The 19,198-nt window shown below is 56.0% G+C and overlaps 1 protein-coding gene across 1 annotated transcript; it reads left to right on the top strand.

Moving 5' to 3' along the window:
* Window positions 1-208: 208 nt before the first annotated feature.
* On the top strand, window positions 209-1,847 carry LOC119966778 (transmembrane protein 121-like). The gene has a single exon (XM_038798756.1). The coding sequence runs from the start codon at window positions 336-338 to the stop codon at window positions 1,275-1,277; it is 942 nt and encodes a 313-aa protein (XP_038654684.1). The 5' UTR covers window positions 209-335; the 3' UTR covers window positions 1,278-1,847.
* Window positions 1,848-19,198: the final 17,351 nt, after the last annotated feature.

Raw genomic sequence — 19,198 nt, forward strand, 5'->3', positions numbered from 1 at the left:
GACAGAGAGACGGAGAGAGAAGAGGGATAGACAGAGAGGCTGAGAGACAAAGAGAGTGAGACAGAGGGTAGAGAGAGGCACACAGAGGGAGAGAGACATGGGGAGAGAGACAAAGAGTGAAACAGAGGGAGACAGGTAAAGATAGAGCGAGACAGAGAGAGAGAGACAGGGAGTGAGACAGAGAGAAGCAGACAGAGACAGAGAGAGAGAGACAGTGATAGAGACAGATGCAGAGAGGCAAACAGAGAGACAGAGATAGACAGACCTAGGGAGAGTGGGACAGAGATAGAGAGACAGACAGACAGATAGAGAGGGTGGATTGTGATTGTGAAAAAATGGCCCCCCCGGTCTCTGGCAGTAAACCCCATGTCTGTCTCTCCACCGTGGTCATCCTCAGCAGCATGGCTATCATGGATTGCTACCTCATCCAGCAGCACAGCCAGGGCCCCAGGAAGATGGGAGTTGCCATCATAGTAACAGTGGGTGACGTCTGCCTTCTGGTGGGCCTGCGGTATGTGGCAGTGTGGGTTGGCACTGAGGTGCGGACAGCCAAGCGTGGCTACGCCATGGTCCTCTGGTTCCTCTACATCTTTGTGTTGGAGATCAAGCTCTACTTTGTCTATCAGAATTACAAGGCCGATCGTGGCAGCCTGGGTTTGTTGGCCAGGAAAGCCCTTACTCTGACGCTGTCTATCTGCGTGCCGGCTCTCTATCTCATACTGGTGGCTGTCGACCACATGGAACATTTGAAGGCCTTAAAGAAGAAAGAGGAGGTGAGGATCCGCCTATTGTGGGTTGTGGTGGACCTGCTGGATGTGTTGGATATTCAGGCCAACTTGTGGGAACCTCCGAAGAAAGGTCTCCCACTGTGGGCCGAAGGTCTGATGTTCTTCTACTGCTACATCCTCCTGCTGATCCTGCCTTGCCTCTCCCTCAGTGAGATTAGCATGCAAGGTGTCCACATTCTCCCCCACAAGATGATGCTCTACCCAATCCTTAGCTTCATCACGATCAACGTCATCACCATCTTGATCCGAGGATGTAATCTTCTCTTCTTCCACGATGCCAGGGCCTCAGGCATCTTCATTGGTAAGAATGTTCTCGCCATCGCCCTCAAGATCTGCAGCTTCGTCCAGTACAGGAGGCGCCTGCCTGACTTCACTCTAGCCCCTGTACCCGAGCTCCAGCAGAACTCTCGCCCCATTGGCACCCTTGTTACCATCCATCCGATGAAGCAGGCAGCAACAGTGGAGGCCCCCAGTAGTGATAATAGGTGATGGGTGCCCTTCCTTTGCCAACTCACCCTTGCTGCCATCGCCTGGATTTTGACGGGTAAATAAACGGTGACTTCTCCTCCACCCTTCCCTTCCTCTCATTGGGAGATGCCTGGAGGGTTCAATCCTCTCCACCCATTGACGTTCCTCACCATCAGCTCCAGTCTCCTGTCTTTGCATCTCCCCCCCCTCTCCAAACAACAACCAATTCAACAGAGGAACAGGTTGATCAACGTAACCCAGGAACAAGTCCCACTGAGGTGGTACAAGTCCTCCCATTGGACAGGATCAACCAATCAGATGGAGAAGCAAAAGACCATGTCCTCTCGCACCTCAGGACGTCTCCATGCATTCGCAGACATTGGCCGCTGTAACTCAGCAGTACAGAGCAAGATCCCAAAACCAACAATGAGCAGATCTGACAAAGTGATCCAGACTCGAAACGTTAGCTCCCTTCTCTCTCTCCACAGATGCTGCCGGGATTGTCCAACACTTTCTGATTTGGAATGAGATGAACAGCTGCTGAAAACACTTGTCTTTGTGGTGAAGTTGGTTGATTCTGAAGGGAGGGAAGGGAGGGGGGGGGGGGGGGGTCACAGTTCACCGGATTGATGAATGTCACACTTTTTCAAGAGATTAATATTTTGCAAAGAAAGGTTTCTTTTGCTTGTTGCCCGTGCTGATTAAACAAAGATGGGAATAATTATCACTTCTGGATGGTTTAATTTCCTGGAGATTTGGAGGAATGTGTCAGAAATGCACAGCTATCTCTGAGACATTGCTCCGAGGAATGCTCACCTTCCCAATCTCTGCCCGGGACCATCCCGGGATGGTGTGATTCGTCAGACATGACCTCCCTTTGACAAAGCCGTGCTGACTCAGCCCTATTTTACCATGCACTTCCAAGTACTCCGCAATCTCATCTTTAATAACAGACTCTAAAATCTTACCAATGACCGAAGTCAGGCTAACCGGCCTATAATTTCCCGTCTTCTGCCTCCCTCCCTTCTTAAACAGTGGTGTTACATTAGCCACTTTCCAGTCCTCTGGGACCCTCCCTGTCTCCAGCGATTCCACTACAAAATTATGAGGGGCATAGACAGAGTGGATAGTCAGAGGTTTTTCCCCAGGGTAGAGGGGTCAATTACTAGGGGGCATAGGTTTAAGGTGCGAGGGGCAAGGTTTAGAGGAGATGTACGAGGCAAGTTTTTTACACAGAGGGTAGTGGGTGCCTGGAACTCGCTGCCGGAGGAGGTGGTGGAAGCAGGGACGATAGTGACGTTTAAGGGACACCTTGACAAATACATGAATAGGATGGGAATAGAGGGATACGGACTCAGGAAGTGTAGAAGATTTTAGTTTAGACGGGCAGCATGGTCGGCACGGGCTTGGAGGGCCGAAGGGCCTGTTCCTGTGCTGTACTTTTCTTTGTTCTTTGTTCTGAAAGATCATCACCAATGCCTCCACAATTTCCTCAGCTAGCTCTTTTAGAACCCTGGGGTGTAGTCCATCTGGTCCAGGTGATTTATCCACCTTCAGACCTTTCAGTTTCCCCAGAACCTTCTCCTTAGTAATGGTCACTGCACTCCATCTGCCCCCTGGTTCTCCTGGAGCTCTGGCATCCCACTGGTGTCTTCCACAGTGAAGACTGATGCAAAGTAACTATTCAGTTCCTCTGCCATTTCTTTGTTTCCTATTATTACTTCTCCAGCCACATTTTCCAGTGGTCCAATGATTATTTTTGCCTCTCTTACCTTTTATATATTGAAAAAAACTCTTCCTATCTTCCTTTATATTACTAGCTAGCTTACACTCATACTTCATCTTCTCCCCACTTATTGCTTTTTTAGTTGTCCTCTGCTCACTTTTAAAGGCTTCCCAATCCTCTGGTTTCCCACTAATCCTCGCCACTTTGTATGCTGTTTCTTTAGCCTTTATGCTGCCCTTGATTTCCCTCATCAGCCATGGATGCCTTGTCCTCCCCATGTTTCCTCCTCCTTGGGATGAATTTCTGTTGTGCCTCCCGAATAATCCCCCAAAACCCCTGGCATTGCTGTTCCACTGTCTCCCCTGCTAGGCTCCTTCTCCAATCAACTCTGGCCAGCTCCTCCCTCATGTCTTTGTAGTTACCCTTATTTAATTCTGATACCGTTACATCTGATTGCAGCTTCTCCCTCTCAAACTGCAGGGTAAATTCTATCATATTGTGGTCACTGTTCCCTAAGGGTTCCTTCACCTCAAGCTCCCTAATCAAGTCAACATTCCAGATCATTGCCCCTGTCTCCCCCACACTCTCAGATGGAACATTCCAGATCATTGCCCCTGTCTCCCACACACTCTCAGATGGAACATTCCAGATCATTGCCCCTGTCTCCCACACACTCTCAGATGGAACATTCCAGATCATTGCCCCTGTCTCCCACACACTCTCAGATGGAACATTCCAGATCATTGCCCCTGTCTCCCACACACTCTCAGATGGAACATTCCAGATCATTGACCCTGTCTCCCACACACTCTCAGATGGAACATTCCAGATCATTGCCCCTGTCTCCCACACACTCTCAGATGGAACATTCCAGATCATTGCCCCTGTCTCCCCCCACACTCTCAGACAGAACATTCCGGATCATTGCCCCGTCTCCCCCCACACTCTCAGACAGAACATTCCAGATCATTGCCCCTGTCTCCCCCCACACTCTCAGATGGAACATTCCGGATCATTGCCCCTGTCCCCCCCCACACTCTCACATGGAACATTCCAGATCATTGACCCTGTCTCCCCCCACACTCTCAGATGGAACATTCCAGATCATTGCCCCTGTCTCCCACACACTCTCAGATGGAACATTCCAGATCATTGACCCTGTCTCCCCCCCCCCCCCCCCCCCCCCCCACACTCTCAGACAGAACATTCCGGATCATTGACCCTGTCTCCCCCACACTCTCAGACAGAACATTCCAGATCATTGACCCGTCTCCCCCCCCCCACTCTCAGACAGAACATTCCGGATCATTGACCCTGTCTCCCCCCCCCCCCCCCCACTCTCAGACAGAACATTCCGGATCATTGCCCCTGTCTCCCCCCCCCCCACTCTCAGACAGAACATTCCGGATCATTGCCCCTGTGTTGCTCCAACAGTGTATCTTTAAATCGTGTGCAATGGACAAATGACTGTGGCCTGGCTTTGTTTAATCAAATAATATTTATTCACACTCGCACAATATTAGTGTTAATCAATCACACCAAAAGACACAAGTTATTTCGCAGAATAGTAAAATTCATACAAGACCTTAATTTTTAAAAAATGACTTTAGAGTACTCAATTCATATTTCCCAATTGTGAGGTAATTTAGCGTGGCCAATCCACCCACCCTGCACATCTTTGGGTTGTGGGGGTGAGACCCACACAGACACGGGGAGAATGTGCAAACTCCACACGGACAGTGACCCGGGGCCGGGATCGAACCTGGGATCTCGGAGCCGCGATGCTGCAGTGCTAACCCACTGTGCTGCCTTTAGACCTTAACTTTATAGTGACTAACAAGAACCCAGGCAGATAAAGGCCTTTGTTTATCTGTATACGATGTTCAGTCCTTGTTCTGGTCTGCTGCTCCGCCTCTGGTCATCCTCCTGCTCTGTGACGTGGTGGACCTCCTCACGATGGCCGGTGAAGATCACCGTTGTTTCGTTGTTGATGCAGAGATTCGAAGGGGGTGCAGCACCTTTTAACCTGCTTGGATTTGGTGCTCTTTGGTGGCCGGTCTTTGGGTCATTGCCAATAAATTGATCAGGGCTCGATCTCCCTGATCGATTAAGTCCAATCAGGGGCTGCCACATCGATTTCGGGGTGGGCACTCGGTAGCCAAGCCTGCTTGTGTTGGGAGCAGGAAGGCCTTTCAAACAAGGAGTTTAGCTGCCACTGTGTCTGGTAAAGGAGTGTGATTGACAGGATAGCTCTATTGTCTCATTGACCCGCAGGTAAGTGATTTTTTGGTGACTAGTAAGTAGCTTTTCCTTTCATTGTAGTTAACTTAAGGGTTTAGACATAGCAGGAGATCCCAGACCCGTGTCATGCTCCTCTTGTGCGATGTGGGAACTCAGGGACACGTCCACTGACCCTGGCCCCTTCACGTGCAAGACGTGTGTCCAGCTGCAGCTCTTGTTAGACCGCTTGACGGCTCTGGAGCTGCGGATGGACTCACTTTGGAGCATCTGCGATGCTGAGGAAGTGATGCTTGGTCATGCTGCAGATAAAGAGCACTGAGGGGGGAGAGGAAATGTGTTACCACCAGGCACAGGCAGAGTAGGAAGACAGTGCAGGGGTCCCCTGCGGTCAGATATACCGTTTTGGACACTGTTGGGGGAAGATGGCTCACCAGGGGAAGGCAGCAGCAGCCAGGATCATGGCACCGTGGCTGGCTCTGCTGCACAGCAGGGCAGGACAAAAAGAGTGGTAGAGCTTTAGTGATAGAGGATTCGATTGTAAGAGTAGACAGAAGTTCCTGCGGACACAAAGAAGACGCCAGGAGGGTATGGTGCCTCTCGGGTGCTCGGGTCAGGGATGTCTCAAAGCGGCTGCAGGGCATTCTGGGGGGGGGGGGAGGGTGAACAGCCAGCTGTCATGGTGCATATAGGCACCAACGATATAGGTAAAAAACGGGATGAGGTCCTACGTGCTGAATTCAGGGAGTTAGGAGATAAACTAAAAAGTAGGACCTCAAAGGCAGTAATCTCAGGATTGCTACCAGTGCCACGAGCTAGTCAGAGTAGGAATGACAGGATAGACAGGATGATTGTGTGGCTCGAAAGATGGGGCAGGAGGGATGGATTCGGATTTTTGGGACATTTGAACTGGTTCTGGGGGAAGTGGGACCATTACAAATCTGATGCTCTATATCTGAGCAGGACCTGAAGCAATGTCCGAGGGGGGGTTGTTTGCTCGCGCTATTGGGGAGGGTTTAAACTAATGTGGCAGGGGGATGGGAACCAATGCAGGAAGTCAGAGGGTAGAAAAGAGGGGACAGAAACAAAAAGCTAGTCAGAAAAAAAGTGGATGGCAGAGAAACAGATTGAACTGCCTAGTATGGCAGGGGGGTAGGAACCAGAGCAGTAGGTCAGCGAGAGCAATAACTGAGGGAGAGCTACTGACTAACGACAGGAATATTAAGAGGAAGAGTCGGCAGGGAGCGGTTGGTCAATGCAGCAGGGAGCGGTCAATGCAGCAGGGAGCGGTCAATGCAGCAGGGAGTGGTTGGTCAATGCAGCAGGGATTGGTCAATGCAGCAGGGAGCGGTTGTCAATGCAGCAGGGAGTGGTCAATGCAGCAGGGAGCGGTTGGTCAATGCAGCAGGGAGTGGTCAATGCAGCAGGGAGTGGTTGGTCAATGCAGCAGGGAGTGGTCAATGCAGCAGGGAGTGGTTGGTCAATGCAGCAGGGATTGGTCAATGCAGCAGGGAGCGGGTTTGGTCAATGGCTAGCAGGGAAGTGGTCAATGCAGGCAGGGAGCGGTTGGCAATGCAGCCGGGAGCGGTTGGTCAATGCAGCAGGGGAGTGGTCAATGCAGCAGGGAGCGGTTGGTCATGCAGCAGGAGCGGTTGGTCATGCAGCAGGGAGTGGTTGGTTGGTCAAGGCAGCAGGGGAGCGGATGGTCAATGCAGCAGGGAGTGGTTGGTCAATGCAGCAGGGAGCGGTTTGGTCATGCAGCAGGGAGCGGTGGTCAATGCAGCAGGGAGTGGTTGGTCAATGCAGCAGGGACGTGGTTTGGTCAATGCAGCAGGGAGGGTGGTCAATGCAGCAGGGAGCGGGTGGTCAATGCAGCAGGGGAGCGGTTGGGTCAATGCAGCAGGGACGTGGTGGTCAATGCAGCAGGAGCGGTTGGTCAATGCAGCAGGGAGCGGGGTCAATGCAGCAGGGCCGGTTGGTCAATGCAGCAGGGAGTGGTCAATGCCAGCAGGGAGTGGTTGTCAATGCAGCAGGGAGCGGTTGGTCAATGCAGCAGGGAGTGGTCAATGCAGCAGGGAGCGGTTGGTCAATGCAGCAGGGAGTGGTTGGTCAATGCAGCAGGGAGCGGTCAATGCAGCAGGGAGTGGTTGGTCAATGCAGCAGGGAGCGGTTGGTCAATGCAGCAGGGAGCGGTTGGTCAATGCAGCAGGGAGCGGTCAATGCAGCAGGGAGTGGTCAATGCAGCAGGGAGCGGTTGGTCAATGCAGCAGGGAGCGGTTGGTCAATGCAGCAGGGAGCGGTTGTCAATGCAGCAGGGAGCGGTTGTCAATGCAGCAGGGAGCGGTTGTCAATGCAGCAGGGAGCGGTTGTCAATGCAGCAGGGAGCGGTTGTCAATGCAGCAGGGAGTGGTCAATGCAGCAGGGAGCGGTCAATGCAGCAGGGAGCGGTTGGTCAATGCAGCAGGGAGCGGTCAATGCAGCAGGGAGTGGTTGGTCAATGCAGCAGGGAGTGGTCAATGCAGCAGGGAGCGGTCAATGCAGCAGGGAGCGGTCAATGCAGCAGGGAGTGGTTGGTCAATGCAGCAGGGAGTGGTCAATGCAGCAGGGAGCGGTTGGTCAATGCAGCAGGGAGCGGTTGGTCAATGCAGCAGGGAGCGGTCAATGCAGCAGGGAGCGGTCAATGCAGCAGGGTGGTTGGTCAATGCAGCAGGGAGTGGTCAATGCAGCAGGGCGGTTGGTCAATGCAGCAGGGAGCGTCAATGCAGCAGGGAGTGGTTGGTCAATGCAGCAGGGAGTGGTTGGTCAATGCAGCAGGGAGTGGTCTATGCAGCAGGGAGTGGTTGGTCAATGCAGCAGGGAGTGGTCAATGCAGCAGGGAGTGGTCAATGCAGCAGGCGGTTGGTCAATGCAGCAGGGAGCGGTTGGTCAATGCAGCAGGAGTGGTTGGTCATGCAGCAGGGAGTGGTCAATGCAGCAGGGAGTGGTCAATGCAGCAGGGAGTGGTCAATGCAGCAGGAGTGGCTGGTCAATGCAGCAGGGAGTGGTCATGCAGCAGGAGCGGATGGTCAATGCAGCAGGAGGGTTGGTCACCAATGCAGCAGGGAGTGGTCATGCAGCAGGGTTGGTCAATGCAGCAGGGAGCGGTTGGTCAATGCAGCAGGGAGCGGTGGTCAATGCAGCAGGGAGGTGGTCAATGCAGCAGGGGAGCGGTTGGTCAATGCAGCAGGGAGCGGTGGTCAATGCAGCAGGGAGATTGGTCAATGCCGCAGGGAGCGGTTGGTCAATGCAGCAGGGAGCGGTTTGGTCAATTGCAGCAGGGAGTGGTCAATGCAGCAGGAGCGGTTGGTCAATGCAGCAGGGAGTGGTTGGTCAATGCAGCAGGGAGCGGTTGGTCAATGCAGCAGGGAGTGGTCAATGCAGGAGGGACGGTGGTCAATGCAGCAGGGATGTTGGTCAATGCAGCAGGGAGCGGTGGTGGTCAATGCAGCAGGGAGTGGTCAATGCAGCAGGGATGGTTGGTCAATGCAGCAGGGAGTGGTTGGTCAATGCGCAGGGAGCGTGGTTGGTCAATGCAGCGGGAGCTTGGTCAATACAGCAGGGAGTGGTTGGTCAATGCAGCAGGGAGTGGTCAATGCAGCAGGGAGCGGTTGGTCAATGCAGCAGGGAGCGGTTGGTCAATGCAGCAGGGAGCGGTTGGTCAATGCAGCAGGGAGTGGTTGGTCAATGCAGCAGGGAGTGGTCAATGCAGCAGGGAGCGTCAATGCAGCAGGGAGTGGTTGGTCAATGCAGCAGGAGCGTTGGTCAATGCAGCATGGAGTGGTCAATGCAGCAGGGAGCGGATGGTCAATGCAGCAGGGAGTGGTCAATGCAGCAGGGAGTGGTCAATGCAGCAGGGAGCGGTCAATGCAGCAGGGAGTGGTCAATGCAGCAGGGAGCGGTTGGTCAATGCAGCAGGGAGTGGTTGGTCAAGCAGCAGGGAGTGGTCAATGCAGCAGGGAGTGGTCAATGCAGCAGGGAGTGGTCAATGCAGCAGGGAGTGGTTGGTCAATGCAGCAGGGAGTGGTTGGTCAATGCAGCAGGGAGCGGTTGGTCAATGCAGCAGGGAGTGGTCAATGCAGCAGGGAGCGGATGGTCAATGCAGCAGGGAGTGGTCAATGCAGCAGGGAGTGGTCAATGCAGCAGGGAGTGGTTGGTCAATGCAGCAGGGAGTGGTCAATGCAGCAGGGAGTGGTCAATGCAGCAGGGAGTGGTTGGTCAATGCAGCAGGGAGCGGTTGGTCAATGCAGCAGGGAGTGGTCAATGCAGCAGGGAGCAGTTGGTCAATGCAGCAGGAGCGGTTGTCATGCAGCATGGAGTGGTCAATGCAGCAGGTCGGATGGTCAATGCAGCAGGGAGTGGTCAATGCAGCAGGGAGTGGTCAATGCAGCAGGGAGCGGTCAATGCAGCAGGGATGGTCAATGCAGCAGGGAGTGGTCAATGCAGCAGGGAGCGGTTGGTCAATGCAGCAGGGAGTGGTTGGTCAATGCAGCAGGGAGTGGTGAATGCAGCAGGGAGTGGTTGGTCAATGCAGCAGGGAGTGGTCAATGCAGCAGGGAGCGGTTGGTCAATGCAGCAGGGAGTGGTCAATGCAGCAGGGAGCGGATGGTCAATGCAGCAGGGAGTGGTCAATGCAGCAGGGAGTGGTTGGTCAATGCAGCAGGGAGTGGTCAATGCAGCAGGGAGTGGTTGGTCAATGCAGCAGGGAGCGGTTGGTCAATGCAGCAGGGAGTGGTCAATGCAGCAGGGAGCGGTTGGTCAATGCAGCAGGGAGTGGTCAATGCAGCAGGGAGTGGTCAATGCAGCAGGGAGCGGTTGGTCAATGCAGCAGGGAGCGGTTGGTCAATGCAGCAGGGAGTGGTCAATGCAGCAGGGAGCGGTTGGTCAATGCAGCAGGGAGTGGTTGGTCAATGCAGCAGGGAGCGGTTGGTCAATGCAGCAGGGAGCGGTTGGTCAATGCAGCAGGGAGTGGTCAATGCAGCAGGGAGTGGGTGGTCAATGCAGCAGGGAGCGGTTGGTCAATGCAGCAGGGAGTGGTTGGTCAATGCAGCAGGGAGTGGTCAATGCAGCAGGGAGCGGTTGGTCAATGCAGCAGGGAGGGGTCAATGCAGCAGGGAGGGGTCAATGCAGCAGGGAGCGGTTGGTCAATGCAGCAGGGAGTGGTTGGTCAATGCAGCAGGGAGCGGTTGGTCAATGCAGCAGGGAGCGGTTGGTCAATGCAGCAGGGAGTGGTTGGTCAATGCAGCAGGGAGTGGTCAATGCAGCAGGGAGCGGTTGGTCAATGCAGCAGGGAGTGGTCAATGCAGCAGGGAGCGGTTGGTCAATGCAGCAGGGAGTGGTTGGTCAATGCAGCAGGGAGTGGTCAATGCAGCAGGGAGTGGTTGGTCAATGCAGCAGGGAGCGGTTGGTCAATGCAGCAGGGAGTGGTCAATGCAGCAGGGAGGGGTCAATGCAGCAGGGAGTGGTCAATGCAGCAGGGAGCGGTTGGTCAATGCAGCAGGAAGTGGTCAATGCAGCAGGGAGCGGTTGGTCAATGCAGCAGGGAGCGGTTGGTCAATGCAGCAGGGAGTGGTCAATGCAGCAGGGAGCGGTTGGTCAATGCAGCAGGGAGCGGTTGGTCAATGCAGCATGGAGCGGTTGGTCAATGCAGCAGGGAGCGGTTGGTCAATGCAGCAGGGAGTGGTCAATGCAGCAGGGAGTGGTTGGTCAATGCAGCAGGGAGTGGTTGGTCAATGCAGCAGGGAGCGGTTGGTCAATGCAGCAGGGAGTGGTCAATGCAGCAGGGAGGGGTCAATGCAGCAGGGAGTGGTTGGTCAATGCAGCAGGGAGCGGTTGGTCAATGCAGCAGGGAGTGGTCAATGCAGCAGGGAGTGGTTGGTCAATGCAGCAGGGAGTGGTCAATGCAGCAGGGAGCGGTTGGTCAATGCAGCAGGGAGCGGTTGGTCAATGCAGCCGGGAGCGGTTGGTCAATGCAGCAGGGAGCGGTTGGTCATTGCAGCAGGGAGTGGTCAATGCAGCATGGAGCGGTTGGTCAATGCAGCAGGAAGTGGTCAATGCAGCATGGAGCGGTTGGTCAATGCAGCAGGGAGTGGTCAATGCAGCAGGGAGCGGTTAGTCAATGCAGCAGTGAGCGGTTGGTCAATGCAGCAGGGAGCGGTCAATGCAGCAGGGAGCGGTTGGTCAATGCAGCAGGGAGCGGTTGGTCAATGCAGCAGGGAGTGGTCAATGCCGCAGTGAGCGGTTGGTCAATGCAGCAGGGAGCGGTTGGTCAATGCAGCAGGGAGTGGTCAATGCAGCAGGGAGCGGTTGGTCAATGCAGCATGGAGTGGTCAATGCAGCAGGGAGCGGTTGGTCAATGCAGCAGGGAGCGGATGGTCAATGCAGCAGGGAGCGGTCAATGCAGCAGGGAGTGGTCAATGCAGCAGGGAGCGGTTGGTCAATGCAGCAGGGAGTGGTCAATGCAGCAGGGAGTGGTCAATGCAGCAGGGAGCGGTTGGTCAATGCAGCATGGAGTGGTCAATGCAGCAGGGAGCGGTTGGTCAATGCAGCAGGGAGCGGATGGTCAATGCAGCAGGGAGCGGTCAATGCAGCAGGGAGGCGTCAATGCAGGCAGGGAGTGGTTGGTCAATGCAGCGGTGTGGTTGGGACAATGCAGCAGGGAGTGTTGGTCAATGCAGAAGGTGTGGTTGGTCAATGCAGCATGGATGGGCCAATGCAGAGGGAGTTGGTTGGTCAATGCAGCAGGGAGTGGTCAATGCAGCAAGGGAGTGTTGGTCAATGCAGCATGGAGTGTCAATCAGCAGGGAGTGGTCATGCAGCAGGGACGGTTGGTCATGCAGCAGGGAGTGTCAATGCAGTCAGCTGAGTGGTTGGTCAATGCAGCAGGGAGTGGTCATGCAGCAGAGCGGTTGGCATGCGCAGGGATGGTTGTCAATGCAGAGGGAGCGTGGTCAATGCAGCAGGGAGGCGTTGTCCATGCAGCAGGGAGTGTTGGTCATGCAGCAGGGAGCGGTCAATTCAGCAGGAGTGTTGGTCAATGCAGCAGGAGCGGTGGTCAATGCAAGCAGGGAGTGGTAAATGCAGCAGGGAGGGTCAATGCAGCAGGGAGCGGTTGGTCAATGCAGCAGGGAGTGGTCAATGCAGCAGGGAGCAGTTGGTCAATGCAGCAGGGAGTGGGTGGTCAATGCAGCAGGGAGCGGTTTGTCAATGCAGCAGGGAGCGGTTGGTCAATGCAGCAGGGAGTGGTTGGTAAATGCAGCAGGGAGCGGTTGGTCAATGCAGCAGGGAGTGGTTGGTCAATGCAGCAGGGAGCAGTTGGTCAATGCAGCAGGGAGCGGTTGGTCAATGCAGCAGGGAGTGGTCAATGCAGCAGGGAGTGGTCAATGCAGCAGGGAGTGGTTGGTCAATGCAGCAGGAAGTGGTCAATGCAGCAGGGAGCGGTTGGTTAATGCAGCAGGGAGCGGTTGGTCAATGCAGCAGGGAGTGGTCAATGCAGCAGGGAGCGGTTGTTAATGCAGCAGGGAGCGGTTGGTCAATGCAGCAGGAGTGGTCAATGCAGCAGGTGGTGGCAATGCAGCAGGGAGGTCAATGCAGCAGGGAGTGGTCAATGCAGCAGGGAGCGGTTGGTTAATGCAGCAGGGAGCGGTTGGTCAATGCAGCAGGGAGTGGTCAATGCAGCAGGGAGCGGTTGGTCAATGCAGCAGGGAGCGGTCAATGCAGCAGGGAGCGGTCAATGCAGCAGGGAGCGGTTGGTCAATGCAGCAGGGAGTGGTTGGTCAATGCAGCAGGGAGTGGTTGGTCAATGCAGCAGGGAGCGGTCAATGCAGCAGGGAGCGGTTGGTCAATGCAGCAGGGAGTGGTTGGTCAATGCAGCAGGGAGTGGTCAATGCAGCAGGGAGCGGATGGTCAATGCAGCAGGGAGTGGTCAATGCAGCAGGGAGTGGTCAATGCAGCAGGGAGCGGTTGGTCAATGCAGCAAGGAGTGGTCAATGCAGCAGGGAGTGGTCAATGCAGCAGGGAGCGGTTGGTCAATGCAGCAGGGTGTGGTTGGTCAATACAGCAGGGAGCGGTCAATGCCGCAGGGAGCGGTTGGTCAATGCCGCAGGGAGTGGTCAATGCAGCAGGGTGTGGTTGGTCAATACAGCAGGGAGCGGTTGTCAATGCAGCAGGGAGCGGTTGGTCAATGCAGCAGGGAGCGGATGGTCAATGCAGCAGGGAGCAGTTGGTCAATGCAGCAGGGAGCGGTTGGTCAATGCAGCAGGAGCGTTGTCAATGCAGCAGGGAGTGGTCAATGCAGCAGGGTTGGTTTGTCAATGCAGCGGGAGTGGTTGGTCATGCAGCAGGGAGTGGTCGATGCAGCAGGGAGTGGTCAATGCAGCAGGGAGCGGTTGGTCAATGCAGCAGGGAGTGGTTGGTCAATGCAGCAGGGAGTGGTCAATGCAGCAGGGAGCGGTTGGTCAATGCAGCAGGGAGTGGTTGGTCAATGCAGGAGGGAGCGGTTGGTCAATGCAGCAGGGAGCGGTTGGTCAATGCAGCAGGGAGTGGTTGGGCAATGCAGCAGGGAGCGGTCAATGCAGCAGGGAGTGGTTGGTCAATGCAGCAGGGAGCGGTTGGTCAATGCAGCAGGGAGTGGTAAATGCAGCAGGGAGTGGTCAATGCAGCAGGGAGCGGTTGGTCAATGCAGCAGGGAGCAGTTGGTCAATGCAGCAGGGAGTGGTCAATGCAGCAGGGAGCGGTTTGTCAATGCAGCAGGGAGCGGTTGGTCAATGCAGCAGGGAGTGGTTGGTAATGCAGCAGGGAGCGGATGGTCAATGCAGCAGGGAGCGGTTGGTCAATGCAGCAGGGAGTGGTTGGTCAATGCAGCAGGGAGCAGTTGGTCAATGCAGCAGGGAGCGGTTGGTCAATGCAGCAGGGAGTGGTCAATGCAGCAGGGAGTGGTCAATGCAGCAGGGAGCGGTTGGTTAATGCAGCAGGGAGCGGTTGGTCAATGCAGCAGGGAGTGGTCAATGCAGCAGGGAGCGGTTGGTTAATGCAGCAGGGAGTGGTCAATGCAGCAGGGAGCGGTTGGTTAATGCAGCAGGGAGCGGTTGGTCAATGCAGCAGGGAGTGGTCAATGCAGCAGGGAGCGGTTGGTCAATGCAGCAGGGAGCTGTCAATGCAGCAGGGAGCGGTCAATGCAGCAGGGAGCGGTTGGTCAATGCAGCAGGGAGTGGTTGGTCAATGCAGCAGGGAGTGGTTGGTCAATGCAGCAGGGAGCGGTCAATGCAGCAGGGAGCGGTTGGTCAATGCAGCAGGGAGCGGTTGGTCAATGCAGCAGGGAGTGGTCAATGCAGCAGGGAGCGGATGGTCAATGCAGCAGGGAGTGGTCAATGCAGCAGGGAGTGGTTGGTCAATGCAGCAGGGAGTGGTTGGTCAATGCAGCAGGGAGCGGTCAATGCAGCAGGGAGTGGTCAATGCAGCAGGGAGTGGTCAATGCAGCAGGGAGCGGATGGTCAATGCAGCAGGGAGTGGTCAATGCAGCAGGGAGTGGTCAATGCAGCAGGGAGCGGATGGTCAATGCAGCAGGGTGTGGTTGGTCAATACAGCAGGGAGTGGTCAATGCAGCAGGGAGTGGTTGGTCAATGCAGCAGGGTGTGGTGGTCAATACAGCAGGGAGCGGTTGGTCAATGCAGCAGGGAGCGGTTGGTCAATGCAGCAGGGAGTGGTTGGTCAATGCAGCAGGGAGTGGTTGGTCAATACAGCAGGGAGCGGTTGGTCAATGCAGCAGGGAGCGGTTGGTCAATGCAGCTGGGAGTGGTCAATGCAGCAGGGAGCGGTTGGTCAATGCAGCAGGGAGCGGTCAATGCAGCAGGGAGTGGTCAATGCAGCAGGGAGTGGTTGGTCAATGCAGGAGGGAGTGGTCAATGCAGCAGGGAGCGGTCAATGCAGCAGGGAGCGGTTGGTCAATGCAGCAGGGAGTGGCCAATGCAGCAGGGAGTGGTCAATGCAGGAGGGAGTGGTCAATGCAGCAGGGAGCGGTCAATGCAGCAGGGAGCGGTTGGTCAATGCAGCAGGGAGTGGTTGGTCAATGCAGCAGGGAGCGGTTGGTCAATGCAGCAGGGAGTGGTCAATGCAGCAGGGAGTGGTCAATGCAGCAGGGAGCGGTTGGTCAATGCAGCAGGGAGCGGTCAATGCAGCAGGGAGTGGTCAATGCAGCAGGGAGTGGTCAATGCAGCAGGGAGCGGTTGGTCAATGCAGCAGGGAGTGGTTGGTCAATGCAGCAGGGAGCGGTCAATGCAGCAGGGAGCGGTTGGTCAATGCAGCAGGGAGTGGTCAATGCAGCACGGAGCGGTTGGTCAATGCAGCAGGGAGCGGTTGGTCAATGCAGCAGGGAGTGGTCAATGCAGCAGGGAGCGGTTGGTCAATGCAGCAGGGAGTGGTCAATGCAGCAGGGAGTGGTCAATGCAGCAGGGAGCGGTTGGTCAATGCAGCAGGGAGTGGTCAATGCAGCAGGGAGTGGTCAATGCAGCAGGGAGTGGTCAATGCAGCAGGGAGTGGTCAATGCAGCAGGGAGCGGTTGGTCAATGCAGCAGGGAGTGGTCAATGCAGCAGGGAGTGGTCAATGCAGCAGGGAGCGGTTGGTCAATGCAGCAGGGAGCTGTTGGTCAATGCAGCAGGGAGTGGTCAATGCAGCAGGGAGCGGTTGGTCAATGCAGCAGGGAGTGGTTGGTTAATGCAGCAGGGAGTGGTTGGTCAATGCAGCAGGGAGTGGTCAATGCAGCAGGGAGTGGTCAATGCAGCAGGGAGCGGTCAATGCAGCAGGGAGCGGTTGGTCAATGCAGCAGGGAGCGGTTGGTCAATGCAGCAGGGAGTGGTTGGTCAATGCAGCAGGGAGTGGTCAATGCAGCAGGGAGCGGTTGGTCAATGCAGCAGGGAGTGGTCAATGCAGCACGGAGCGTTTGGTCAATGCAGCAGGGAGTGGTCAATGCAGCAGGGAGTGGTCAATGCAGCAGGGAGTGGTTGGTCAATGCAGCAGGGAGTGGTCAATGCAGCAGGGAGCGGTTGGTCAATGCAGCAGGGAGCAGTTGGTCAATGCAGCAGGGAGTGGTCAATGCAGCACGGAGCGGTTGGTCAATGCAGCACGGAGCGGTTGGTCAATGCAGCAGGGAGTGGCTGGTCAATGCAGCAGGGAGCGGTTGGTCAATGCAGCAGGGAGTGGTCAATGCAGCAGGGAGTGGTCAATGCAGCAGGGAGTGGTTGGTCAATGCAGCAGGGAGTGGTTGGTCAATGCAGCAGGGAGTGGTCAATGCAGCAGGGAGCGGATGGTCAATGCAGCAGGGAGTGGTCAATGCAGCAGGGAGTGGTTGGTCAATGCAGCAGGGAGTGGTTGGTCAATGCAGCAGGGAGTGGTCAATGCAGCAGGGAGCGTTTGGTCAATGCAGCAGGGAGTGGTCAATGCAGCAGGGAGTGGTCAATGCAGCAGGGAGCGGTTGGTCAATGCAGCAGGGAGTGGTTGGTCAATGCAGCAGGGAGCAGTTGGTCAATGCAGCAGGGAGTGGTCAATGCAGCACGGAGCGGTTGGTCAATGCAGCAGGGAGTGGTCAATGCAGCAGGGAGTGGTTGGTCAATGCAGCAGGGAGTGGTTGGTCAATGCAGCAGGGAGTGGTCAATGCAGCAGGGAGCGGTTGGTCAATGCAGCAGGGAGTGGTCAATCCAGCAGGGAGTGGTTGGTCAATGCCGCAGGGAGCGGTTGGTCAATGCAGCAGGGAGTGGTCAATGCAGCAGGGAGTGGGTGGTCAATGCAGCAGGGAGTGGTCAATGCAGCAGGGAGTGGTTGGTCAATGCCGCAGGGAGCGGTTGGTCAATGCAGCAGGGAGTGGTCAATGCAGCAGGGAGTGGTCAATGCAGCATGGAGCGGTTGGTCAATGCAGCAGGGAGCGGTTGGTCAATGCAGCAGGGAGTGGGTGGTCAATGCAGCAGGGAGTGGTCAATGCAGCAGGGAGCGGTTGGTCAATGCAGCAGGGAGTGGTTGGTCAATGCAGCAGGGAGTGGTCAATGCAGCAGGGAGTGGTCAATGCAGCAGGGAGTGGTCAATGCAGCATGGAGTGGTTGGTCAATGCAGCAGGGAGTGGTCAATGCAGCAGGGAGTGGTCAATGCAGCAGGGAGTGGTCAATGCAGCAGGGAGTGGTCAATGCAGCATGGAGTGGTCAATGCAGCATGGAGTGGTCAATGCAGCATGGAGTGGTCAATGCAGCAGGGAGTGGTCAATGCAGCAGGAGTTGGTCATGCAGCAGGAGTGGTCAATGCAGCAGGGATGGTCAATGCAGCAGGAGTGGTCAATGCAGCATGGAGTGGTTGGTCAAGCAGGGGAGCGGTTGGTCAATGCAGCAGGGAGTGGTCAATGCAGCAGGGAGTGGTCAATGCAGCAGGAGTGGTCATGCAGCATGGAGTGGTTGGTCATGCAGCAGGGAGCGGTTTGGTCAATGCAGCAGGGAGTGGCTGGTCAATGCAGCAGGAGCGTTGTCATGCAGCAGGGAGTGGTCAATGCAGCAGGGAGTGGTCAATGCAGCAGGGAGCGGTTGGTCAATGCAGCAGGGACGGTTGTCAATGCAGCAGGAGTTGGTGGTCAATGCAGCAGGGAGTGGTCAATGCAGCAGGGCGTTGGTCATGCAGCAGGGAGCGGTTTGGTCAATGCAGCAGGGAGTGGTTGGTCCTGCAGCAGGGAGTGGTCAATGCAGCAGGGAGTGGTCAATGCAGCAGGGAGCGGTCAATGCAGCAGGGAGTGGGTGGTCAATGCAGCAGGGAGCGGTTGGTCAATGCAGCAGGGAGCGGTTGGTCAATGCAGCAGGGAGTGGTTGGTCAATGCAGCAGGGAGTGGTCAATGCAGCAGGGAGTGGTCAATGCAGCAGGGAGTGGTCAATGCAGCAGGGAGTGGGTGGTCAATGCAGCAGGGAGCGGTTGGTCAATGCAGCAGGGAGTGGGTGGTCAATGCAGCAGGGTGTGGTCAATGCAGCAGGGAGTGGTCAATGCAGCAGGGAGCGGTTGGTCAATGCAGCAGGGAGTGGTCAATGCAGCAGGGAGTGGTCAATGCAGCAGGGAGTGGTTGGTCAATGCAGCAGGGAGTGGTTGGTCAATGCAGCAGGGAGCGGTTGGTCAATGCAGCAGGGAGCGGTTGGTCAATGCAGCAGGGAGCGGTTGGTCAATGCAGCAGGGAGCGGTTGGTCAATGCAGCAGGGAGTGGTCAATGCAGCAGGGAGTGGTCAATGCAGCAGGGAGTGGTCAATGCAGCAGGGAGCGGTCAATGCAGCAGGGAGCGGTTGGTCAATGCAGCAGGGAGCGGTTGGTCAATGCAGCAGGGAGTGGTTGGTCAATGCAGCAGGGAGTGGTTGGTCAATGCAGCAGGGAGCGGTTGGTCAATGCAGCAGGGAGTGGTCAATGCAGCAGGGAGTGGTTGGTCAATGCAGCAGGGAGTGGTCAATGCAGCAGGGAGCGGTTGGTCAATGCAGCAGGGAGCGGTTGGTCAATGCAGCAGGGAGTGGTTGGTCAATGCAGCAGGGAGTGGTCAATGCAGCAGGGAGCGGTTGGTCAATGCAGCAGGGAGTGGTCAATGCAGCAGGGAGCGGTTGGTCAATGCAGCAGGGAGTGGTTGGTCAATGCAGCAGGGAGTGGTTGGTCAATGCAGCAGGGAGTGGTTGGTCAATGCAGCAGGGAGTGGTTGGTCAATGCAGCAGGGAGTGGTCAATGCAGCAGGGAGCGGTTGGTCAATGCAGCAGGGAGTGGTCAATGCAGCAGGGAGCGGTTGGTCAATGCAGCAGGGAGTGGTCAATGCAGCAGGGAGTGGTCAATGCAGCAGGGAGCGGTTGGTCAATGCAGCAGGGAGTGGTTGGTCAATGCAGCAGAGAGCGGTTGGTCAATGCAGCAGGGAGCGGTTGGTCAATGCAGCAGGGAGTGTTTGGTCAATGC

The sequence above is a fragment of the Scyliorhinus canicula genome, chromosome 6 (assembly GCF_902713615.1).
Source record: "Scyliorhinus canicula chromosome 6, sScyCan1.1, whole genome shotgun sequence".
In the NCBI taxonomy this organism is placed as follows: Eukaryota; Metazoa; Chordata; class Chondrichthyes; order Carcharhiniformes; family Scyliorhinidae; genus Scyliorhinus; species Scyliorhinus canicula.